This window comes from Pseudopipra pipra, chromosome Z (genome assembly GCF_036250125.1).
Source record: "Pseudopipra pipra isolate bDixPip1 chromosome Z, bDixPip1.hap1, whole genome shotgun sequence".
NCBI lineage: Eukaryota > Metazoa > Chordata > Aves > Passeriformes > Pipridae > Pseudopipra > Pseudopipra pipra.
In genome coordinates, this window is record NC_087581.1 from 4,772,414 (window position 1) to 4,796,573 (window position 24,160).

Consider the following 24,160-nt stretch of genomic DNA (forward strand, 5'->3'; position numbering starts at 1 on the left):
TTTAAGGAAGGACTACCCGAAACCACCACATATTTCCTTACCCAGAAGCATTACCTTCAGCAAAGCCTGACTGAATCTTCTCATCACATTTAAGTACATTTCGTGAGTCTTTGGGTCCCTCTGCTGAGTGTCTTGGTCTTCACACTCCACTATTACATACCTGCAGTGTAAAAACAACCCAAGTTATGCTGTACTCCTGTCCTACACAATTTGTGTGAAACACATTAGCTCTGTTATTATAGACCTGGAACTAAAAATAAAGTCGATCTTGGAATGAGATCTCTAGTTCAACTGACACGTGAACCCTTCAAAATTGCATAGTCCCAAATTCCCACTTGGATCAGGAGAGTCGGTTAAAGTTGCTGAGATATTTCACTTACAGTAGAGTGTCATCACTCAAACAGGACAAGTCTGAAATCCAAACAATATGAACGCTCCAATCAAGCCAGTACAACAAGAGGAGTAGGTTTTCCACTGTACTAACACCCTCTACATAATACAGTGGCTGCAAACGTCCTACTCAAGGACACCTGCAAAACCAAGGAGAATCTCACAATACCTGCCCCCTGTTTTACCATTAGCAGTGGTGGAAGAGCCAGGTGTTGACCCTAAAGCAGCTCTGAAAAGTCTACATTCCAAAGTAAGTTTCCATTTATAAAATTACCAATGAGGTACAAGATTTAAACAGTACAATTGGGGACAGTTCTACTGAATTTATGTTTTGACATTAAGAAGTCACTTGGTATGCTTTTGTGCTTATTTCTTTTTGCAGCACTGACAAGCAAAAAGTAGCTATGCATTGAAGGTCTTTCTGTTGGTCAATATATCTCCCGGTACTACCAATTAAAAACTTTTAATAAACATATAATAAAAGTAAAAACATATAATATAATAAACATTAGTGAAAAAAAAAGAAGAAATTAGCAAGCCAGTAGATTTGCAAACACTGCATTTGGATTTAAAAGTGCCTCCCTCACTCAAGAAAGTGACACATTCAAAAACTGGACCTGGACTTTGCACTGGCAGCTCGAATTACCCTTTCCTTATATAATTGTGCAGAATCTCTTTGTCACTGAATGACTGTGGGAGAAGATTAGAGGTCTGTCATTTGCAGATGATCAGATTTGACTAGTCTTATTTATAAATAGTCAATATATTATATACATTAAGGCATATGTAATTTATTCCATGTGTATTATCTCATGGAATCTATAACTAAAGATTCCCTCTAGGACTTGGCTAACATACTATTATACACTGTTCCCGCATGAATACATGCGTGAAAACAAGTCCATATTTATAAAATCTGAACACCTAAACGTCATGGAAAACTGGAAATAATGAATTGAAACATGCCATCTTTATCTTCATTTGTTAAAAGGCCCCAGACAGTCTTTCAAAGCTATCTTGAAATAAGGACTAAGAGTAATGCCTCATACTTGGATAGGTGTCTCATACGTCCACAGAGGAGACAGAAGAAGCAGTAGCACTGACTTCTGAGGCTGCTGTTAAAGTGTAGGATAGCTCTACAATGACAAGTGACTGAGCAGAAGGTTTGATTTTCAAGGGTTATTGTACTTTTTCCACTGATTATTTTAGGTGCATGCTGTGTCTGGATAGTTGAAACATACAACTGATCAAGAACCATGAGGATTTATGGCTACGTCAGCTCTAACAGTGGCTGCAACATTTGTATTTTGTCACTGAGAAATTGAGATGTCTGGAAAGAAAACTAAGAATAAATTGACTGGGGTTCTTGGTTTGGTAGGCTTTTTTTGTTTGTGTTGTTGAAATTTTTTTAAGTCATAAGTCAAAAACTTCCGAGTTATGGATGTTTGAACTTTCTGTAGCCTGAATATCTGAGATGTTGTGGAAATGTAACTGTACAGTTTCAATCAACGTGATAGAAATATGGTAACATACCGATTACCAACATGTATCTTAATGAAGAATATTTGATTTGGTCAAGTACTTGGTTTCTACTCACATCGATTCATCCTGCAATTATTTTAGTTATTTGAATTTAACAGCATTTTTTTTTTACTCAAGCCAAACACTATCTTTGGCCACAGCAACAGAACTAACGACTCTTCGCAACTGTACATAAATCATGGACTTAAATATCTTCAAATTCAAGCTAGTAAAAAAAAATAATGAAATAATAAAAATTAGAAATTACATTTATAAATGGAGTCTCTCTCAGGACAGGTCGTAGGATTCCTGTAAGAATTTTATAAGAACAGTCTGCTATGTGTATGTTGCATTCCTAATTCACAACTTCTCTGTGGTTAACGCTCTTAATACATTAACATAGGATCATGTATATTAGTATTTTTAATTACTAGGTGCAGCTACAGAGGATACAAATGCGAATCATGTGACTTGGGTTTAGCCATGTAAAAGGCACATAAGCTCTCACTTTTAAAATGCATGTGTATATACAAGTAAATAGCTTTGTGTGCTGTGCATATGTACTGTGATATACACATACATACACACACACAGAGCACAGCTCTACTCATCTCAGCTTCATTCAAATGAGGGAACTCCTATCTCCAAATTCTTACTCGGAAGGCTTTCAGACGCCTAGTTTAGGCATCTAATTTAATTCTTAAACCAGTGAGGTGACACGAGATCCTTAGATAAGTAATCCTACGTCTCCACTGTCTAAATGAACTATTCACAGCTACAGTTCCCCCTTAAGAAAGCACACATCTGCAATGACATTTTGTTTGTGCTCATGGCATAACCACGAATGGAATCAAAAAGCCCCAACAACTTAGAACAAAAAAATTAGTGCTTTATGAATCTTCATAAAATACACTCTTGATCAATACCAAAGTGCATAACTTCAGTGTTCTAGCCAACACTGTCAAAACCATAAACACAAACCAAAAAGAGAAGCAGAGCAAAAGATGAACTTTATCTCCTTCCCAGCACCATAAACAATTTGAATGACAACTTACAGCCTGTAATTGGACTGTTTCTTGTAATGCTATACTTAATTCCCAAGACATTATCTTTCTTTGTCTAACAGTAAAGGATATTTTTGCATTTAAAAAACCTCCTTTTAATAATTATAATGTCCAAATGCATATTATTATATGCATATCTATTATATTAAGAGAAACTGATATTCTCTACTTCTCTAGACAGGTCATCTTTTGCTGAGCATCCTTCTGGGCATTATACTTTGATTTCAATTATATATTGAATAAATAACCATTTCTAACAACAATAAACCATTTCTAACATACCAGTACAAGTAGTTTGCCAACGTGGAATTTTTGCATGCTCGTGATATCAAGAAAGTGCAAAGGTCTTGCTGGAAGAGATTTAAGAAGAGCAAAATTAAGTTATAAAGAAGTCCCAAGCACTTGAGAGACAAACTTTAGAAAAAATCCCAAATAAATATAAGGGAGTTTTGAGAGATATATTCCCTTACAAAATCAGAATACAACCCAATCTAATATCCAAATCAAATTAGTTTTAATATTACTTCAAATCCATCAACATCATTAGAAGGAAAAAATGGTCTGCTACTCCAGTAATATATTTACCAACATTTCAAAAGTACATGGTGTTCTCCAAAAATAAATCTTTAATGTAAAATTTCTATTTATGTTACTTTTCTCTTATGCAATTACCCCTTGCTGTAAAAGTCAATGCTAAAAGAAATTTCCTACTCTGTTTTGTATCCAGAGAATCTAAAAATCTTGAAGTTGTTCTACATTTTAAAAAAAAAAAAATGTAGAGGATACATAGCATTTAGCTGCTTTTTTAAGGTTTAATATTTCAACTAACAAGAAATCTGTATATCTTTACCAATATGCTCAGTTTGAGGCTTATTTTCTGTGCAGTACTGAGACTCAAATAGGACGATTTGCAACAGGGAATAGGTCTTTAGTTCAAAAGCCAATTAATCTCCATGTCATATTAAACCCAGATTCCCTCAAACTTTTTATACCTTCTATCTTTCCCTCCGTCCAGTCCCATTTCTATTACTATTCTCATTTTGTGGTTTAAACTGAGAATAATCCTTTGCAGAAATAAATCAACATAGTGCCTCAGGTTCAAAAAAGATGACGTGCCAAAGAATATGGCTACAGGAAGAACAGACTGCAGAGACTAAAACATTTGGATAACCGTTTTCCATTAAAAAAAAACTACTTTACAACACCTTGAACACATCGGCAATTTTTGATAAGTATGTGGTAGCCTTTGCAGTAATTTTCTCCTTCAAAGAAGAGGACTTTCATTTTATGAAAAATTCAATGCCCAGTTCCCCAATTTCAGATACTATGACCATGCACAGAAACAGATGGCCTGTATTGCTATTTTCTTAGCATCTAGTTTACATTTATATTCTTTGGGCACTTTAAATATTCAGCAAGGTACTGGAGAAAGACCAATAACTATGAAAGTTAGAAACAGTACCAGGTCAACAAAAAGTATCAAAAATACAAGGTAAATCTGACTTACATCAAGGTTTTCATTTTCTGCAAGCTCTTTTGTCTTAGAAGTAAGAGGTGGAGAGGAGACAGGTGGAATAGGACTCATAATCTGGGAACTACACAAAGGAAAGCATGTAATTGGCATGATTCAAAGTTCTTGCTTGGGGGCCAGGGAGCATGCCTGGAAACAACAATGAATTTCACTTCCACAGCATATAAATTCAGAAAACTGAAAGAGAAGTGTCTTTGAAGGTAGCATTCCAACCCTGTTTCAGAACAAACTGCTAAACAGCAACTTTGACAGCTGCAGTTTCTGAAAACAGCAAAAATCTGTGTCTGTGTCTGTATACAGTTTACGGCTGCGAAGGATATTCACTTACATCAAACTTTGCATTTTGTTTCATCTTCCATACAAAATAAGTAGACATAGATAAGAATTTAACAGATCTGCATTTTCAGGAGAAGCTGTTGTCAAAAGTGCTTAAGATGAAGCTGCTAATACACAACACCTGCAAGCACTCGTCTCTGGAATGCAGCTACACATAACAGAGCAGACAAATGAAATATTTTCAAGGCAAAATTTTCAGAGAGTAAATTTACCTGAAAGGAAGTAAGCAAATAGCTCTACTTATGTCTAAGTATCATGGCAGCCTCAAAATACACCATATATTCCAAGACACTCACTCTAGAGCTTTGCAGCAAGATCAGTGAAAAGCTGTAGAATTGTAACATCAAAAAATATACCCTAATGATACAAACGATGAGAAGCTTAAGACTAAAAATCCTGGCAATTTGTAACAGATTCACAGGAGACTTCAGTTAACTAGGTTGGTTTACACTTTGCTTAATACTTTATTAATTAGATATCTCAGTCTTTCTTTTGCATTCCTGCAAGAATAAGAAGAACGATTCACCAGGTCTCTCCCTACACCACCTTTTGCAGGAGTAGGAGGAAATTTCTTTCCATTTCAGACTGACTGAAATTTAGATACACATTCTGTGAATGAAAGTAGAACTTCACTGAAGACATTCTAACTTTTGCAGAAGGAAGTAACGTTTTTCCTGCTCTCCAAAAGTTGTCTTCCTTTTCTGCAGTAAAGGCCACAACTTCAAGATTAAGAATGTTTGCTCTCTAAACTATCTGTAATCAGGAAACAGATTAATTTTCCTTTTCTGTCACTGCTTCAGATTATAAAATAATGGGTTGAATATGCAAAGGTCTCAAAAAAAGAAGAAATAATTTCATTGCTTAGAATGTTACACGTTTCTGACTTTCTCCGGAAGTCTAAGCTTCTTACCTGTCTATTTCTGCACTAGTTCCAGACGTTGACATAGTTTCTGACATTGAACCTTGACTGTCCCTTTTGCTAGGCTCTAGTCCATTCTTTATGTCATCAAAATTTTCATATTTCAATGCCTGGACTAACTGGAGCAGGTACATCAGCAAATCCTTATGGAGGAAAGAAAAAAAAAAAACAAACACAAAAGGAAGTAAATTAAAGGCGTCAGTCAAAGCAAACTAGAACTCCATTATGTTTTCAAAATTCTAATTTATAGAAAAACATGGTCAGGATTTAGCGACTTGTAAACACGGAAACTGAGGTCTCCCTAACAAGTAATATAGAACAGAAAAATTGGTGTTGGATGCAGTCTGACTCACAAAAGATACTGAATTAGCATACTATTTTTAGTTACTCAAAGACAGTAAATGCTAATTTAGTGAATATTTAAGTGCAATTAGTACTTTAAAATTCTCTTTAGCTAAGTTGCCCTACTTGTTGCCAGCATCCACAAAAAAAATCCTTTCAGTTTCTGTCTCCCAAGAAAATTCAAATAAACTCTGGGCCATGGTATCCAGAACGGAGATTGTCTCCACTCTTATGGACTTTCATTTTAATCCTTTGTGTAGTTGGGGATTCAAAGAGAAAAAAACACATATCTGATTTATTTTAAACTGAAGAACAGAATTTTAATCACATGCTGCTTAAAATGAATTTGCTGCCTCTACTATTCAACTTGCTTCATTTACCTACCTTCAAATACCTTGTAAAAGGTATATTTTTAAAGTCAAAGAAGTATGACCTTGGCTATTGAAGCAGGCTTGAGAAAATATACTTATGTTCCCTATTTGAAACTCTATTGATTGCCAAGGATTCAAGAGTTATTGTAATACATTCAAACCTGGTATTTTTTTTAAATGTCAGTAGAAAATAAAATATATAAATCATTGAAAATTAACAGATTCTATTATGTGGGCTCTACTCACAGATCAGAGCTTATCATATGCTAATCAGTATACAACTAGAAACACCCTATTTCCACAGATGCTCTTCTGCTCATTTTCTTTAGCAAAAGAGTATGACGATATACTGCTTCATTTTACCAGATGGATTTCTTGAAAATCCTTTAGTCGACTATTTAAGTTCAGAGCACTTCTATGCAGGTTAACAATCAAAATTTATCACTGGTTTCTGGGGAGAACAACGGTTGTTTTATCTTGTTTGACTAAACCAGCTATTACTGGCTCTTCATGCTAAGACAATTATCAGTGAGTGACATTTAATAACGTGAAGACTTTGCTCCTCAGAGAGTTTACAGTAAATAGCAACAGAGTGAATTATTTTGTGTTTTCCTTCACTATTACTCCCTTGAATGCCCTGAGAAGTAGCAAACATTTCAAGTACTCAATGACACTAAAACTCCTGAGACCAGCTGACTTTTCCCTGCACCCACAGACCAATGAATACCTCATCATCAGCCTGCTGAAGCCTGGCAACAGCATAGCGCCGAACTGTTGGATTGGTGAAGTGGGATGACAGGAGCTCTAGAGAGTCTTCCACATCCATGGGCTTCCACTTGCCCAGCAGCTCCAGGGCTTGCTTTGCCTCTTGTGGTAGATCCCAGTTGACACATTTTAAGAATTTTGTCAGGGCCTAAACAGAAAGAGATGGGACAATTCATCAGTAAAACAGCAGACTAAACAAATTATTTCAAAAATTAATGTTTTTCATTAAGGTAGAACTAGATTCAGATTATATTTAGAAAAGCACAGACCTTGTTGATATAAGTGACAATACAATATTGAGTTGTTTTAATATGTCCCAAAAAACAGCAGTTGAGTTATCCAAAGAAAATGTAAAGATAATTGTTACTGCTCTATCACAACTACCACTACATAAAAAAAGTCCACTGATGAGGGATATTTTTGTTATTCAATTTACTCTAGGTTTTCGGTGTGCTGCTCCTTACTCTGGTAATGCTAACCCTTGTCTAAAAAGGATGAAGAAGCTCCTCTTCAATGATTTTTTCTGCTGAAGACAAAACTGGCGAAAATGGCATTTTAAGCTGACAGTCAGTGTTTGTAGAAAGACTACTGCAGTAACAGCCAGTTCACATGATTTAATGGGAAAATTTTCAGTCACTAATTTTTAAAACAGTAACATTACAGAAAAAATAGAATAATCTTGACTAGTTTCTATGACATTGAAGCTCTGTATGTCTGCAAGGACAAGATGTTGTAGAAAGACTGCCAGATGATGCTCTTCTTGCACTAGTTTTATCAAACAATTCCAGATCATTACTAGATGATCTTTAAGGTCTCTCCCAACACAAAACTTTCTGTGATTCAACTTACCTTCTCCTGATGAGTTAGGTAATATCTGAATTTCCAAACCAAATCCTGTTCCTCGTACGTTAGCTGCTTTGTCGGTGGATAACTCACTATGATCTATTAGATACATGGTCAGAAAGTGAGTTTAAAAACATCAACAGGCAAATGAGCAGCAAGTTAACGGAGTACACAGTGACAAAGCCCAACACTGACAACACACAAAAATAGCTAGGGGTAAAAAAAGAGCTTTCCAACAACACAAAGTTGTTGTTGTTCTCATGCTATCATGGTGATGTTCCTCAGCTATGTTTGATTGAACTAGCAGTGAAGGCAAACATACAGAGTTACTTTAAGACTACCATTCACACCTACATGGTACGTACAAAAGACACATTCTCACCCACCCAAAACTGTTTTACAAAAAGATTAGTAAGTACCTTCTGTTCCTTTCTGAGCTGGACCCTTCTAACTAAGCCTTTGTAACAAATGCTTAACAGCATTTCATCATTAATGGTTTTCTATAAACTGAAATTAACTTGTCACCAATTAAATATATTATGACTAACAATATATTATCAAATATATTATCACTAACTTACCTAATAAAACTGAATTTAGCCATCATATGACTGACTTACATTAAGCTGATCTCGTGTAGTTGCATTAGGCTTCAGGTCATGATCAGAAGGTCCACTTCTTAAACTTCGAGCAAGCTTGTGATGTTTGCTTTCTACTAAGTTCTCCTAAACGCAGAGGGTAAGTCAGTATTTATAAATACTCAGTCAAAGAAAATTACTACTGAAATGAAACCATCTAGCGAAGATCACCAGCCTCTTGGAAAACGCATGGCAGTTAAAATTCACATCTAAAACTACAGTGCCTTCTGGCCTTTTGTTTGTTTGTTTTACAAAAAACTGCTTTAATACTAGGTGAAGGGTTGTTGGGATTTTTGAGGGTTTGTTTTGGTTTATGACTTCACACAGTTAACAAACTCTACCTTGCCTTCTGGTGAATTGCTGCAAAATGTAAGCATTTCAGTCAACACATACATGATTGACAGCACTCAAACGTGCTCGACACTTCAAAAACATCTTTTCAGGATGATGTTTGCAGCATAAAGCTTTGTATGCAAGAAAAACATCTCAAAAACTTGTCCCACTGTTAATACCATGTTAGAAACAGTAGGAGACACAATAGGAGCCACAGTGCCAACGAGATTTCAGCAGCCAAGGCAGTTTCCAGCATTGTCAGACTTGCTCTTGCAGTGTTAGATTACAAGGTGCTCAAACAGTGTTGCAGTACAAGCCCACTTACATTAAGGTTCCCAAAGCTGCCAATACCTGTCCCACTGAATTGGAATCCACAATAATGGAAATCTTTTCTAGAACTGTATTTAGGCACTGTCTACATGAAAGACAACATACAAGAGAGTGTAGGGAGAAAATATTTTAACAGATGAATTGACCAAGAGTTACTGCACCAGCCTCTAAATTCTACTTTTCTCTTCTTCAGCTCCCTCTTACCTTACATTCCCACCCTCTGACCTCTTTTGCCAACAGTCCCCCTTCTCTGCTTTCCTACACACACGTCAGAAGCAAGCACATTAAGTAAGGAAAGGAGCAGATGAACATAAGCATTAAATCAATTATTTATTTTAAACTAGTAGCAGCAGAAAAAGAAATTATAAAATTCAAAACCACTGGTATTTCTCAACTGGTCAAATACATCTTTCCACTGGAATTTTAAAGTATTCAAGACAGCAAGCTTTCATCTCTATAAAAAGTTCAACAAAAATACAGATGGCATTACATGGAGCATGCTTACCATAGACATCTGGGGATCTGGAATCTTAACAATTTCAGGACTTGTTAGAATTGGAGATGACTCATCACCATCCTGAATGACAAAAAGTTAAAGACATATTAACCACATTAACCAACTTATCTTATTATTGCACAGTGAATTGTACTACAGTGAAAGAACGATGCAACTGCACCTTATTTGACAGTTATAAAGGGAAAAAAGAAAATAAAAGATGGAATGCTTTTATTTTTATTTTTCCCAGATGATACACATTGTGGCAAGAGAGATGGGAAGTTCACCCGAGGAGATACAGCTTGGCAACTCACTACTCTGCTGGCATCACAGGTGAGTGGAAAAATTTGCCATTATCATTACACATGTCCTGTGGAAGCACAAAAAGAAACTAAACCGGGTTCTGTAGTTCCACCAAAACAAAATAATATCCTAGAAATAACTGCCATGTTGAAGAAAAAAACTTCCTAAAAGTTCAACACAGACAAATTTAGGAAGATATATAAGTACCTATCTAGAGGGGTTCCAGAGGCCTTCCTTAGATGGGTCTAACCTGTGCTTCATAAATAAAGAAAGGAGAAGGTAAAAGATTCCTGCTTGAATCAGGGAGAAGAAAAAGAAATTAAGAGCTTGCCACCACATAACAAAGCCAGCAACTCTGTTGTTCTTCCTCAGTTTATCACAGCAGTGTGGTTTTGGGCTTTTTAAACTTAGAAGTGTAAAGAAGCATTAATTGCCATGAGTTACAAAAGAACATTTAATTTAAAAGACAGTATAAAATAGTAAAACACAAAACAAGACAACATCAGCATAATGTGTGCTATGATCTATTTATACTTAGTTTGTCCTCATTTTCTTTGCTGCAAATTTCAGCCCAGAATAAGGCTCTTTCGACATACTAACGTTTCCCTCAGTAATGTAACTCTGAGGTAACTTTGTGGTAATTTCTGCCCCCACACTCCTTTTTCTTTTCTTTTTCCAATCACATATGCCTCTTGGGATAGCTTTGCTTCTATAATTTTCAGAGGTAACTTTCAAAGGAGAGGCTTGTTTCAAGGGGAAAAAAAGAATCATTCATCACCAATGAGAAACACGAGTTAAAATTGCCATTAACCTTCCAGGAGAAACATTTTTTCTCCAACTACATAAATTTTGTGTCACTGACTACAGTTAAATATCTCTTATTATTAAAATGTACGTTCAGAAAGACACTTGTATTACATTTCTTAGTGTCCTATGACTTTGTGAAGTAACAGTAATTTTACAGTAAAAATAAAAGCAGTAAGAGCACATACATCATTCCTAGTTAAGAGAAATAAACATACAATCTGGATGTGGTTGGTGAGGATCCCAAAACATGAGCAGGACTGCTTTTCCAATTAGTCTTTAAAAAAAAAGCATGCATGCAAGGACATGAAGAGGACCATGAGGACATGAGCAGTTTCTCTGCTCTAAAACCATACTGCCTAAACAATGAACTTAGCTTTGACCTAATTGCATAGAATTAACAGTATTTCCAAAGTACTTCTATAATAACAAAGTACTGCTGCCTCACTGTAACAACAGATTGAACTGAGCTGGAGCCACAGTGACAGATCAGCATTCACATTGTACTAAAGCTATGCCATCTCATCAGACAGAATGTTCAGATCATGCTCATGTAGTTTTACAAAGCCTAAGTATATAAAAAACAATGGAAGTGTTGGGGATGGGAAATCATTATCTTCGTAAACACATCTGGTGACAAGAGACAACAAGTACATAGACCGATTTCTATCCACTAATTCTTTATCTTCCAATTCAAAACTATAATAAGACTGCAGTCTGATTTCTCCTTAATGTAACAACAAAGAACTCCAATGTCCCAGTGACAAGTTTCCACTCCGTTTAAAACCTTCACATAAAAATCCTGTATGAGAAATTGACACAGGAGTGGATTCAGTACTAACACAAGCATTCAAAATCCTACTAAGGCACTTTTAACATCCATGTCCCACGTGGATTCCCTAGGGATAAGCACCCTATACTACTACATCTTTCCCTCAGTGAAAAAAATTCAGTTTTGTAACCTGTAAAAGGAAAGCTTACAGGGTGGTGAAAGTGGAACACCTACCCCACAATCAGAAGCCTATGACAGCTACTCACAACTCAGAACTCATCAGGATGAGAATGACAAAAGCACTATTACCTAAAGTTTGCTTACCTACAAAACCAAAAAAAGGTGCAAAGCCTTCCAGTGCCTCATGCCCAAATGTTTATAACACCCTCTAAAATAAAGATTGGAGATTTTTTTCCAAGACTAGTGTTAGAAGAATGATTTCTACACTCTTTGCTGGCATCTCTTTCTTGAACCTTTCAAAAGAATAATTATAATGACTGCTCCTTAAACTCCTTGAATGCAGTTAGATTACACTTAACAGAAAAGCTGAAAGGTTCTAGGCACTGAGGTCAAGCACCAGGAAAATTGTTCCCAGCGTTTCATTGTGTTACAGAACAAAGCCTCAACCAAAGGCTATGAAACCAAGTTTTGCCAAGATTTGTGGGGCAAGTAACTGTGTCAGGAGTCAACATTTTCCAGGAGATTGTTTCATGAAAACCTCAAGAAGGCACAATTACATGAATTTTCTTGTAAAGGATGTCAACTGTTGAACTACCCTTTTGACTGGATTAATATACAGCTCTAACTGTCATACCTGGAGAGCATCATATGCAGCACCACAACCCTGACCATAGAAACTTACTAAACCACACCAGTGCCTAAATCACCACCTGAAAATGGTCAGGTGTATGCTTTTGAAGTGTCTTTCCTGTTATCCCCATGTAGTGAGTTTTAGCTCACATCATGGAAGTTTTAGAAATCCCTGACATTCTCCACCTGCCAACAGTCATCCAGCCCCGTGGGACGTGATGAAAGCCAGTTCCCAAAAACAAGAACATGGTGCAGACACGGGGCCTGCAGCAACCTCCTCACTCCATGAATCTGCTGCTCTTGGCTGCAACACTTCCCACAGCAACCAAAACCTGGGATGACCTGCTATTCTGCCACCAGAAAAGCAACATCAACACTAAACAGCACTAACTTGCTTTAAACTGCTGTGTTACAGAGCTATAGAGGTATTTCACTACATTAAGGTCAGTGTGTGTGACTTTATATAAATATTAGAGTCCATTTAAGACAGTTGACAAAATTTGCAAGATTTTCCAAACCAACAGCATTCTTCTGTACTTGCCTGAAAATCAGTTTTGCAACACCGGTAAATAAGGAGGTTTTAATTATCTTATTATTTAACCAAAACATCATTTCAAGTAACACCAATGAGATCCAACTTCTCCCACACAAAAAGTAAAAGGACAAGCAGTGCTGCAGACACTACTTTTTCTTTCTTCAAATCCATGAAAAGGTCTCTGATAATCAAACTTCTCCTTTTCAATAAACTGGATGCAGCAGTGCAATCATTTATTCAAACACAAGTTTCACTTGAAATCTGCCCAAAAATACATAAATGATAAATGCTGATGTTATTTGTTCTTGGTAATTCACACTGAATTTCTGCCTAAATGGAGAACCAGGAGAGATGCTCTCATTACTCGCTGACTCTATCCCTCACGTCTTGGGTGCTGTATTAAAATGAAGTCAACAGAGAACATGGAAAGAGACACTGTTACTTCATCGTAATTGAATGTCGAGTCAAAGAATCTCAAATTCTATCAGCCGCTGTTTAACAGGCTACTTCTTCCTAAACACTTGAAAACAAATACATCAACAGAAGTGTGACAAGTAATCTCCACTTTGACTATCGGTCACAGGCAGGTGACAACAGAACCCACTTTCATTATGCTCAGTGCACTGGATTGGTGATGCCCCATACATATACTGCAGGCTGTAATTGGAAGCATGACAAAACCGAGAAAACAGGCACTAATTTATGTACCATTTCCTACTGCTGTCAGAAAAGGGTCAAGAAATTGTTGAAAAGCTACTTAATAACAACAAATCCCTCAAACTGCAGTTAGGTATAGCTCTAATATGTACTATTACACATTCAATTACTTTATTTCCACAAGAGCAGACAATTCATAGTTATTCTGTTCCATGCACTCTTAACATGCTTCAGAAGCATCTGTCAAAAGAAAGATGCATGCTCGAAGTCTGAATCTTCTTTCCTGCACCTTGCACATCTGTAAAACTATAATGATGGGGGGAAAAAAATATCATGTGTATAAATCAGGAACGATTCATCCATAATGGCAGGTTGCTGGGGGTAAGGGAGAGAAGTCATTTTTAGGAATGTCATGTTCTTTTATGAAAAGAAAAGAGCCAAGAGGACACAAAACCACACAGCAGGCATCCTCCCCTGTTTGCACCTGAGAAATGTACAGAACATCCTCATGTAAAAAGCTAACTGTTAGTAAAACATTTAAATGTTTTTATCATATTCTGTTATGCTCTCCAGACAAATATTTCCTTGACTTCCACAGAAGTAAAGAGTTTTACTTTGTTTCATGGGGGAATCTGATACATTGTAGGTTTCACCGAGATTTGTAACAGAAGGGAGTTTTGTCCCCTACAATTGCTGGTTCTAGGATAAGTGTACAGAAGCACTATGAAACGAGCAAAAAGATTTTTGAAACATGGAGAGAGGTCGCATGGTCAGCTACAGTCCACAAAAAGAAATGCTAAAGAGATAACCTAGACATCTGCCTAAGGCACAGTTTCACTACAATTACCAAAATTCACCAAGAAACTAAACTAAAAGAAAAACAAAACAACAAAAAGAAAATCAAATCAACTGCCCCTTTCCAAAAAAAAAAAACAAACACCAAAAAAAACAACCCCAAAAAACACACCCAAAGGTCAAACAAAAAACAAGCTTTAACTTGCAACAGATCATACAGTTGAAGCAGATTCCAACCTGTATCTTCTCAGATTTTTATTTTATTTTTGGAATCCTGCTTTTTGCCATTTATTACTGTATTTTTCACTACCTTCTTCAAGAATTTTAAGCTGGATCACAGTTTTTCTGTCCACATCAACTGGTAATGTTGTCACAAACAGAGAACTACTTATAATCCATTTCCTATTGTATTAACGTTTTTGTGTACTGAATTACAGTACGACTCTTTAAAATTCTCAGAATAGATGCTCCTTCAACTTAGTCATTCTGATCTCAGAAGGACTCTAGCCTCTTTTTCTACCCTCTTTCTCCTTCTCATGAAGCTGCATTACTCAGTAACTTTCTGACTTCTTACAAATCTAAACACGCTGAAAAATTTAAGAGGCATTTTTCTTTGAGAAGAGATTACAGATATACTGCTTCTTCTGTCTGAGTGGGTCTTTCCACAACACACAGATCCATAAAAGTAATGATAATGCATTCCAATGCCACACTGCTGACTGTTAATCTCACTGTTAATCCTTCACCCCATTAAATTATAACTCAAAAAAAATACTGAAGGCATCGTTTTGGAGATCTGTTTCGTAAACAGCAAGAAAAGATGCAAGACATTACAGTTCAGAAGTGTTTTACTCAACTACTTCCCCAGTACTTTCAGCATGGAAGACTAAGCTTCTCTATTTGTTCATTTTACAGAAAATATTCACCAGCAGAGATCCTGTGCAAAGTTTTAATAACTCATCTTTTAGAAAGTCACCACTCAATACAGGTACGTTTCTTCCTGATCTAAGTCATAATTCTACATACAGCTACTCTGAAAGTACTGCTGGATGACTGAAGGAACTATAAATCAGAAACTTTTTAATCACTCACACTTGTTAAATTCTGTAATCTTGAACTCTATTACACAAATGACTGACTTCTGCAATCCTGTTGCATTTATACTGTTTGATTTGTATGTACATAAACAATTGCCACTGACAGCTGTCTGCTGCTATCCTGCAGCAGAATATTTCACCTCAGCAGAAAAACTCCCCATTTTAGGTGCATATGTTGCTTTTTAAGGACAACCATAAAGCCTGCAAGGCACATACCTTTTCGTAGTAAACTATTCCATATTCTTTATCATCACACTTGACGCAGCGGAATTCAATCATCAGGTACATAAAATTGGAACTTCGCTTTTCCCTCTGAGAAAAGAACCACCACAGATGTGTATCATTTATTGCAGGGCATCAATCTTCAGCATTCTCAGTACAGCAATTACCCTACTTCCTTTGAGCTGCAACTGATTAATTAGGTTATCAGTTTTTGCAGCAATTATTCAGTTAATCATTTCACAGCACTACTCGAGACCATATCACCTCTTTCCTGACATTCTTACTACCTCACATTCCCACTTCATGATAAACATCCACATGTAACAGATAAAAACCTTTTTTCATCAGAGCCTTCCAACTGTGGGCTAAAGGTGTGAAAAAATGCAACAAAGAATAACCAGGTGACCACCAGGTTGTTGGTGCTTGCCTCCCCCCTCCCCAAACCATTACATACAATTATGCACGTCAAAGACAAAAAACAGAAGATATGAAAAAAATCACTTTTTAAGACAACACCATAAAAAAGGCCAAGTGAGCCTGGACTACAAGATTAGATTTGCAGCTCATTCACTTTCAGAGGAAGATTTGTTCATGTACGCATTTTTTAGATGCTTTACCTAGAAAAAGTGCTTAGAATTTTAGAATCTAGATGGGAAACAAGAAAGAAGTTATTATACATAACCATCACCAGGAATGTACATTTAATAAAAACCCCACACATCCCTTTCAACAGTGAGCAATTTCAGTTCATTTAATCTATTAATAATGGATTGACTTTCTAGCATAGGCAAAGTGGTTCTCTATTTAAAGCACTGCTCTAGGAACTAGTAACTTTTATTTTTCTGTACTTTTGCAGTAAGTAAAGAGGGGAAAACAAAAAAAAAAGGGATAAAAAAGATTATAGGCTTGTTTCTAAAAAAAACCCTAAAACATTCTTAAGAGTTTATAAAAACACAAATTTCAGTTAAACAAAAAATCTGATTCCAAAAGGTCTAATTATAAATTAGACAACAAAAATCTCAGAGCACAAAGTAGAAAACAGAGTTCTGTGGTGCAAGAGGGATATAATGAGTTAAACAGTTTGAAGGTGATTTTGCTCAGTCAGGGTTAATATCTCACTCAGATATTGTACTACAAGATTATTATTTTTTTAAATATTCATTCCAATCTTACAAATGTCTTTCCTCGGTACCCAAAATTAAAAAAATAGAGTTGGACAGGTCTAAAGTCAAGGACCAGACCATATGTCTAAAAAGCTTCCCATCATAACCTAAATCCTTGAGCTAAGTTAGTCATGCCCAACAGTGTTTGTTCCAAGCTGTTCCAATTTATTAATAAAGTCTGTCTTCTGTGATCTAGTTTACTTGAAGCTGAAAACACTTAAGACACTTGTCTGTTCTGGTGGACGAAAAGCTGGACATGACCCAACACCGTGCGCTCGCTGCTCAGAAACCAACTGTGTGCTGGGCTGCACCCAAAACACCATGGGCAGAAGGTAAGGGGGGAATCCTGCCCCTCTGCTCTGGTGAGACCCCACCTGAAGTGCTGTGTCCAGCTCTGGGACCTCAGCACAAAAGAGATGTGGACCTGCTGGAGTGAGTCCAGAGGAGGCCATTAAGAGCTGTGAGAGCTGAAGCACCTCTGCTATGGAGACAGGCTGAGAGTTGGGGTTGTTCAGCCTGGAGAAGAAAAGGATCCAGGAAGACCTTAGATCCCTTTCCAAACCCTAAAGGGGCTCCAAGAGAGCTAGAGAGGGACTTTGGACAAGGCATGAAGTGACAGGACAAGGGCAAATGGCTTTGCACTGACAAAGGGCAGGGTTAGACTGGATATTAGGTGAAGTTCTTTACTGTGAGAGCGGTGAGACACTGGCACAGGTTGCCCAGAGAGATGGTAGAAACCTCATCCCCAGAAACACTCGAGGCCAGTCTGGGCAGGCCCAGAGCAACCTGATCTAGTGTAAGATGTCCCTGCTCATTGCAGGGGGGATGGACTAGATGGCCTTTAAATGTCCCTCCCAACCCAAACTATCCTATTATTCTTATTATTGCTGAAATAAAATCATCTTTGGAAGCTTACAGAATTATTTATTATAGACAGTGGCAGTTAAAGAAAAACAGGACAAGTACTTGAGAGTTGGTCTCCTAAGCACGGGAAGGTTCCATATTAGCAAGTTAAAACCCCCCAAAATTATAAATCTGATGTTCAATGACCTACCTCATTGATCATTTCTATTTCTCTAAAGGTCAGTCTGTCCAGCCAGTCCACTTTCACCATGTGACCTTGCCGATGAGACTTGGTGAGCTGCACGAAAAAACACAATGATTACATTTAAATTGCTCAGAGCAAGAAAAAGAATACCAAAGTTATAATGTAACAGAGACACTAACACAGAATCAGGGGAAAAAAATAAGGGAACTGGAAAAAAACCCCACAAAACATTGTACAGTGTACACATAGTAAATCCTTGATAACAGCTAAGCTATGCCATAAAAATAATTCTACAATCTAAAATACCAGTCACAGCAAACACCATTATCCATCATCTTTGCATTTTTAACACATCAAAACCATTTTTGAAGTAAAGTCACATAAAAAAGATAATTGTGTTACTATGTTTCATACACTAAAACTTACCAAGCCAAACAAATATAAGTTATCTCAAAAACTATCCATATTGAATAATTCTGCCCTTGTCAGCCTTACCTAAACAAGTTTCCAGACTGGGATCACAAAGGGTCAGCTGAAGACTTAGAGCAAGTCATAGACAGCTTCTTCTCTCTTTGTTTTAGTCACCTGATAACCAGTTCAGGTTTTGCTCCTGCATCTACAAATTGCTGTAGTACTAGCAAGGATGTTGATTTGTTTGAAGGACTACTTAAGAGTGGAAGAGAAGATAAGACGTGAACATACTAACTGCAGTTTCAGATGTACTATCACGTAATTGCTTACAGGACATTCAGCAGCAGACCACATGAATACAAATAAGATCATCTTTTCAGCTCCTCAGAAATCACAAGTGATCTTCAAAAAATCAGTAATTCTTGTGGTATGCAAGAGGAGATCCAGAGGGACTAGAAGACTAAGTTTCTTCATGTCTTAAAGAAATCAGTATCTGTCTAGAAAATGGCTAGTGAAGAGACCTGTCAGAATTGTTCTTATTAAGGGAAAGATTACAACTACTGTTTCATTAGCTTTGTTCTGTGGTCAACCTACCCACTCAGGAGCAAAACAAGACACAGCAGATTTAAGACTTGTCTTTTCACACACCTATCAACTGCCCCTTCATATTGAACAACAGACCATCTTGCTTGGTCACTTTCCCCAGTGACATCCTGACATTTAAAACAAGTCCTTTGGGTTCTTTTTCCTCTTATTCAACTCCCTAGGGTTTAATTTGGGTCTAGCAAACTTTGGATACTGGTTCCTACCTCTAAAGTAGGAAATGAAACTCCCAAATAATTTAGTTTTCTTAGAAAAAGCTTATGCTAGAAAAAGCCAGAAAACGCTACAGCCCACACCATGGCCTCTGCACCCTCTCAAGATTGGAATTAAATTTTAAGGCAGGTTACTAATGAAAGCAAGCACGGCATTAGCTCTGAATGCCAACAATCATTCATTTCACAAACATGTCATCTAATTTAGCTTTTCTGATTCTTAGTTCCTACTAAGTCTACTAGAGATGAGGTTTAAAATTTTCCACTGAATATTAATCCTCAACTATAGTTCTTGGCTCTACTAAAGTAAAGGACTAATCAAAACCAGCCACAATTTAAAAAGCAACTAAAAAGCTATTCAGCTGGGAGAAAAATTCTGCCTTTTTTATTTTTTTAACTGATTTCCAGATTTGCTCAGGATTGGCCATTTCAAGAGGCACTAAAACAGTAAACTCGCCATGAGCATCTGATGCCCTTTGTTCTGAACTGTTCCATGAAACACAGAAACACAATCCAGTAACAACCATGAGACTGTTCACTTGCAGCAGCTGATTCACCTAGCATTTCTTTAGGCTGTAGACCACAGCACACCTTCATACAAGGAGTTACATTTTGATGCAAAGTTTGGAAGACCATTGCAACTTTGAAGAATTAACTCCATTCAGTATATAGTAGGGGCTTTTCTCATTTAGTTTGTCTCCAGTAAACTCTGGAACAGCTCGTCTTCAGACTCCACAAACTTCAGAAACTTAACAGCACAAAAAGAAAAGGAAGGACAAGACAGGGGGCATGGCAAAGTCTAATACTTGATAAAACTTCAGGATGTTAGATGTAAACAAAGCACAAAAATTCAGTCTCTGGGTTCTTTCAGCTTAGCTGAATGTAATGTAAACACGAGCACAACACAGTAATAATTTTTTTGCCATCTTTTGCTATATTCTGCAGCCAGTTCATCAAATTTCATCTCAGCAATATTGCAGAGACAGAACGTGGCAGGATTGTACTAAAAGGATAATACAGGACTTGGCCTTTGCCTCATATGCAACTTCATAATACACTTCAAAAGCAGAGAACCAGCAGCAAGTACACCAGTTATAACCCAAAATGCTGTTTCAGACAGGCTGGACATCATCACTTAGTGCATTCAAAAATGTCCTATATAGTGCACAGAACAGGTCTTCTCACTCTCAGCAATGAAGAAATTCCTTAGAGATGAAGAAATTCTTCACCCTTCCATGTCCACCACTCTATCCACTTCTAAGTTACTCTCCAGTGTTTTTTTTATCTAAGAAAAATATTTTTCTTATTTACTTATTCAAGGCAGCCCCTCTAAGCCCCATCTTAAACCAAAGCATCAAAGTTTTCAGAATACCATATATTTGTATATAGTACTGACACAAAGATTGAGGATAGCATTTATCAAAGTCCTGGGGAAAAAAATGTTATTTAGATAACTTGGTCACAAATTCTTAGTTCATTTTCTTGTTCACCGCACTAGAGAATAAAGAAAAAAAAGTAATTTTGTATGTTTTAAAAAAAATCATTAGTATCTTAAACCTCTAAGCCTCCCTTATAGAGGAAAAAAGTCATAATACAGCATTTAATTAGGTCTGCATACAAGACCCAGGAGATCTGTAGGCATATATGTACACATGAAGAACTGTTCTCTTGGATTAATATTTAAAGCTTAAAATAAGAGAGAAGGTAGTGCATTCCCTTCAGGGAAAGAACTACTCATCATCTGCTACTGAATAAGAGGCATCCCTTTAGATAGTGTCTCAACATTATTATTACCTAATTTCATTCAGTCAGCAGAAGGTGTGAATGGATCAAAAAGAACTTAAGAGTAGTTTTAGTTTAAGCAGAATAAATTAACACACCACTCATGGGAGGGATATCTTAATGTCATTAATATTTGAGCATGGTAAGGTACTCCACACTCTTCTCATTAATATTCCTTAGTACACAAAAAATATACGTTCACAATGCCTCCAGGATGCCAAGCCATGGCTTTTTCATCAGTAGCATTTTTACCAGCAAGATTCATGTGTTTTGTAAGAGCACAATGGTATGCTACCTCAACATGAAAACGGAGACTTGACATAGTACCAATTATTCAAGGTAAAAGGACGCAACTCCTTCACCAGCCAGTCACTGATTTTATAAAAATTCCCTGTAATAATAAATACCACCTACAGACATGAACTAAGAGCATGTCCAGAAAAAAGTTATCTTTTAGATGGAGAAAAGGTCCTTCAACAAGCTTTTCTCAAGAGTTACTTGTTTTCCTCTTACCTATGTTTAAATATACCTTTACACAGAATAGCATGAGGAGGCATTCAGCAACTGATGAGTAAGTCCTAGAAAAACTGAAGCTGATTGTGCTCAAACAATGGCTATTTAGGAATGTCACATCACAAGAACCTCCTCTGCGGTGTAAACAGCTGTGCAAATGAAAACTCTCACAGATACACCACCCAAAAACCCTACTCATTTCATTGGCATCTAATGGTAGAATGTTTTTATAAAAGACCACAACAAAATACCAAAGAGAATACTCTCATCTTTCAGAAATTAGTATCTCCCAAAACAGCTTTCAGAAGAAAAGAATGGGGGCAGTGATGTTTTCAGCTTTTTGTTAGCCATTAACTACAACTCTCAAATGGGATGTGAAAGAAGAATTCCCTCCTATTGCTCAGAGGCTTTGAGAAAAAGAACAGGCTACAGCAGAACCAGCTATTTTAAGACCGAAATAGTCCACATTATTTGTGCTTCTTGAGCTAGAGAGTATAAATAAGAAAATGCTAAGGTTACTTAACAGAACTAACATGAAAGGGAAGGCCTACACTGTAAAACCCTTTCTCAGAAACCCACTTCATACATCATGTAACCATTTGATGAACTGTAAGCAAGCCCTGATATTTAGTGTCTCTCTACAGAGATTCTGTAGGCCAGAGGGGATTTATTCTACTATGATCAAGTGGCTTTAATGAGTTTTCCATTATAAATTCTATGTGAACTAATAAAAGACAGACCCTAGATGAAAGTTAATTTATTGCTGTGATAAATGTCTAGATGAGAAAGTGAATGCATTTATGGCACTGGACTTATTTTCAGTGGAAATTGTAAAAAGGTGAGGATGAAAACTAAGAGACCAAGACTAAGAAGAAAGCTCAGAGAGTAAGTGGATTGAGTGGTTTGCAAAGTTTGGGGTAATCTTACCTGAATAATCAAGAGATCAGATAGCAAAACATTTCAATAACTAACATTTTCTGATCAATTGCAGCAGTAGTTTTGATGGCAAGAATATACTCTGTCATCAAAAGCTTGGAGAATAAAATACTAATATAAATACATATTCATGAGCTGAAATGAATATGTATTTATATATTCAAGTTCTTTCTAACTTAAGAGGTATGTCACACACATGTAAACACTACATCAGACAGCTTTAAAGCTGAAAGATGGCTTCTGAAAGAAACTAGACTGTCCTCACAAGTTACTGGTAGGAGATGTTCTTACTAAATCTGATGGAATTTGAATGTTAAGCTGTTGCAACAGAATGCTCTGTGTAGTAGAAGTTACTCGTATGTCCCCTTTCAAAAAACACTTCAGAGCATGATCTAGTTCACTCCTTCGTATAAATCCTGTGAAATACCTAAACAACCAAAGGAAGGGAGCTTTCACGTGAGAAAACAGAATGGGCAGCCTGTCTTCCTTTCACTCCACTGAAGTGCAAGTGTGTCACATACATTTTAAAAGTTACTTGCTATTCCATTACCTTTGCTAAGCGGCTCATTTGATCTTCAGAGACTGTGCTGCTGGTTCTCCCAGGAGTTTTGGTGGGCTCTGAGCCATCAGCTTCCACGTTGGGCCAGACTTTCAAGTCATGCATTCCTTGTCGAAACATCCTGCAGGGAAAATGTGGAATCACTTCAGTAAATTCAAAGTAATGCAGCCGTCAGGAATCAAAATACATCAGCAGCTGCTACAAAATGAAGCAGCTTGCTTTGCCAAAACTACAAAAGTTCGTAACTGAACTCTACTGCAAAAGTGACTTGCACCTTGTACCCCCTACAGCCTTCATTTTACTGGCACATAGAGTTTAGAAGAAATATTAAGCCTGAGATAATTTATTTGGCAAGTGGAAGATAAATGGGTAATTCCCAAAGTCACTGGGGTTGGTACAAACACAAACTGAGGACAGAGCTCAACCTTCGTAGCTTTATTATTTGTAATGAAGCAGAAAGTATTTCTCTTGATGTGCAAATTACAATAGCAACTTTAGGTCTGCCAAACCCCCAAAAACATCAACTAAAAAGCTACCTAAGTTTCATTTGAAGGTCAACTGACATAAAGCAGCCTTCTGAGCTGCCAAATAAAAAAAACACACGAAGAAAAAAAAAGCCACAACCCTCCACACACCATTTTCTCCATCTATGCTTGAAATTGAATTGATAATTGAAAGTGTGCAGTGAACAGAACTTTGCAGGGTAATCGACCACATCTTCTCTCTGCAAAACCCTGCTTCTCTTGCATATTTGTGCTGATCCACCTATAAAAGACACTCCAAGAAATCAAGTGCATTACCTTTGCCATAGTTGATCACTTAACTCTAACAACTTCAGGTAAATACAACTGAAATGAACACCTTAAAAAGTCAACCCTTAAAAATGAGAAATAACAATGAGAAGGACCGTCTGACCTTAAATTTACACATCACTTCGTGGAATACAACTACCAAGGTCCAACATGCTGCAAATAAGATTTATAAATTTACTTTACTTCTACCTTTTTCCATGTGCTGTGCTCTACCAGCAGTCTTTGGGGCACAGTCCATTTTACCCAG

At 36.9% G+C, this 24,160-nt stretch overlaps 1 protein-coding gene across 3 annotated transcripts in view; it reads right to left on the bottom strand.

The window, feature by feature from the left end:
* PIK3C3 (phosphatidylinositol 3-kinase catalytic subunit type 3) overlaps positions 1 to 24,160 on the bottom strand; it is a 68,830-nt gene that overhangs the window by 40,142 nt on the left and 4,528 nt on the right. For 2 of the 3 annotated variants that reach the window (XM_064642303.1, XM_064642304.1), the window contains exons 4-14: positions 23,093 to 23,222; positions 18,092 to 18,178; positions 15,869 to 15,964; positions 9,889 to 9,960; positions 8,703 to 8,807; positions 8,089 to 8,181; positions 7,202 to 7,387; positions 5,753 to 5,904; positions 4,483 to 4,570; positions 3,258 to 3,325; positions 55 to 160 (exon numbers count right to left, since the gene is read on the bottom strand). In XM_064642303.1, the coding sequence (XP_064498373.1) occupies positions 55 to 160; positions 3,258 to 3,325; positions 4,483 to 4,570; positions 5,753 to 5,904; positions 7,202 to 7,387; positions 8,089 to 8,181; positions 8,703 to 8,807; positions 9,889 to 9,960; positions 15,869 to 15,964; positions 18,092 to 18,178; positions 23,093 to 23,222 (1,183 nt within the window). Of the gene's footprint in view, positions 1 to 54; positions 161 to 3,257; positions 3,326 to 4,482; positions 4,571 to 5,752; positions 5,905 to 7,201; positions 7,388 to 8,088; positions 8,182 to 8,702; positions 8,808 to 9,378; positions 9,469 to 9,888; positions 9,961 to 15,868; positions 15,965 to 18,091; positions 18,179 to 23,092; positions 23,223 to 24,160 lie in introns of all 3 variants that reach the window. The other variant, XM_064642302.1, reaches the window with a different exon arrangement.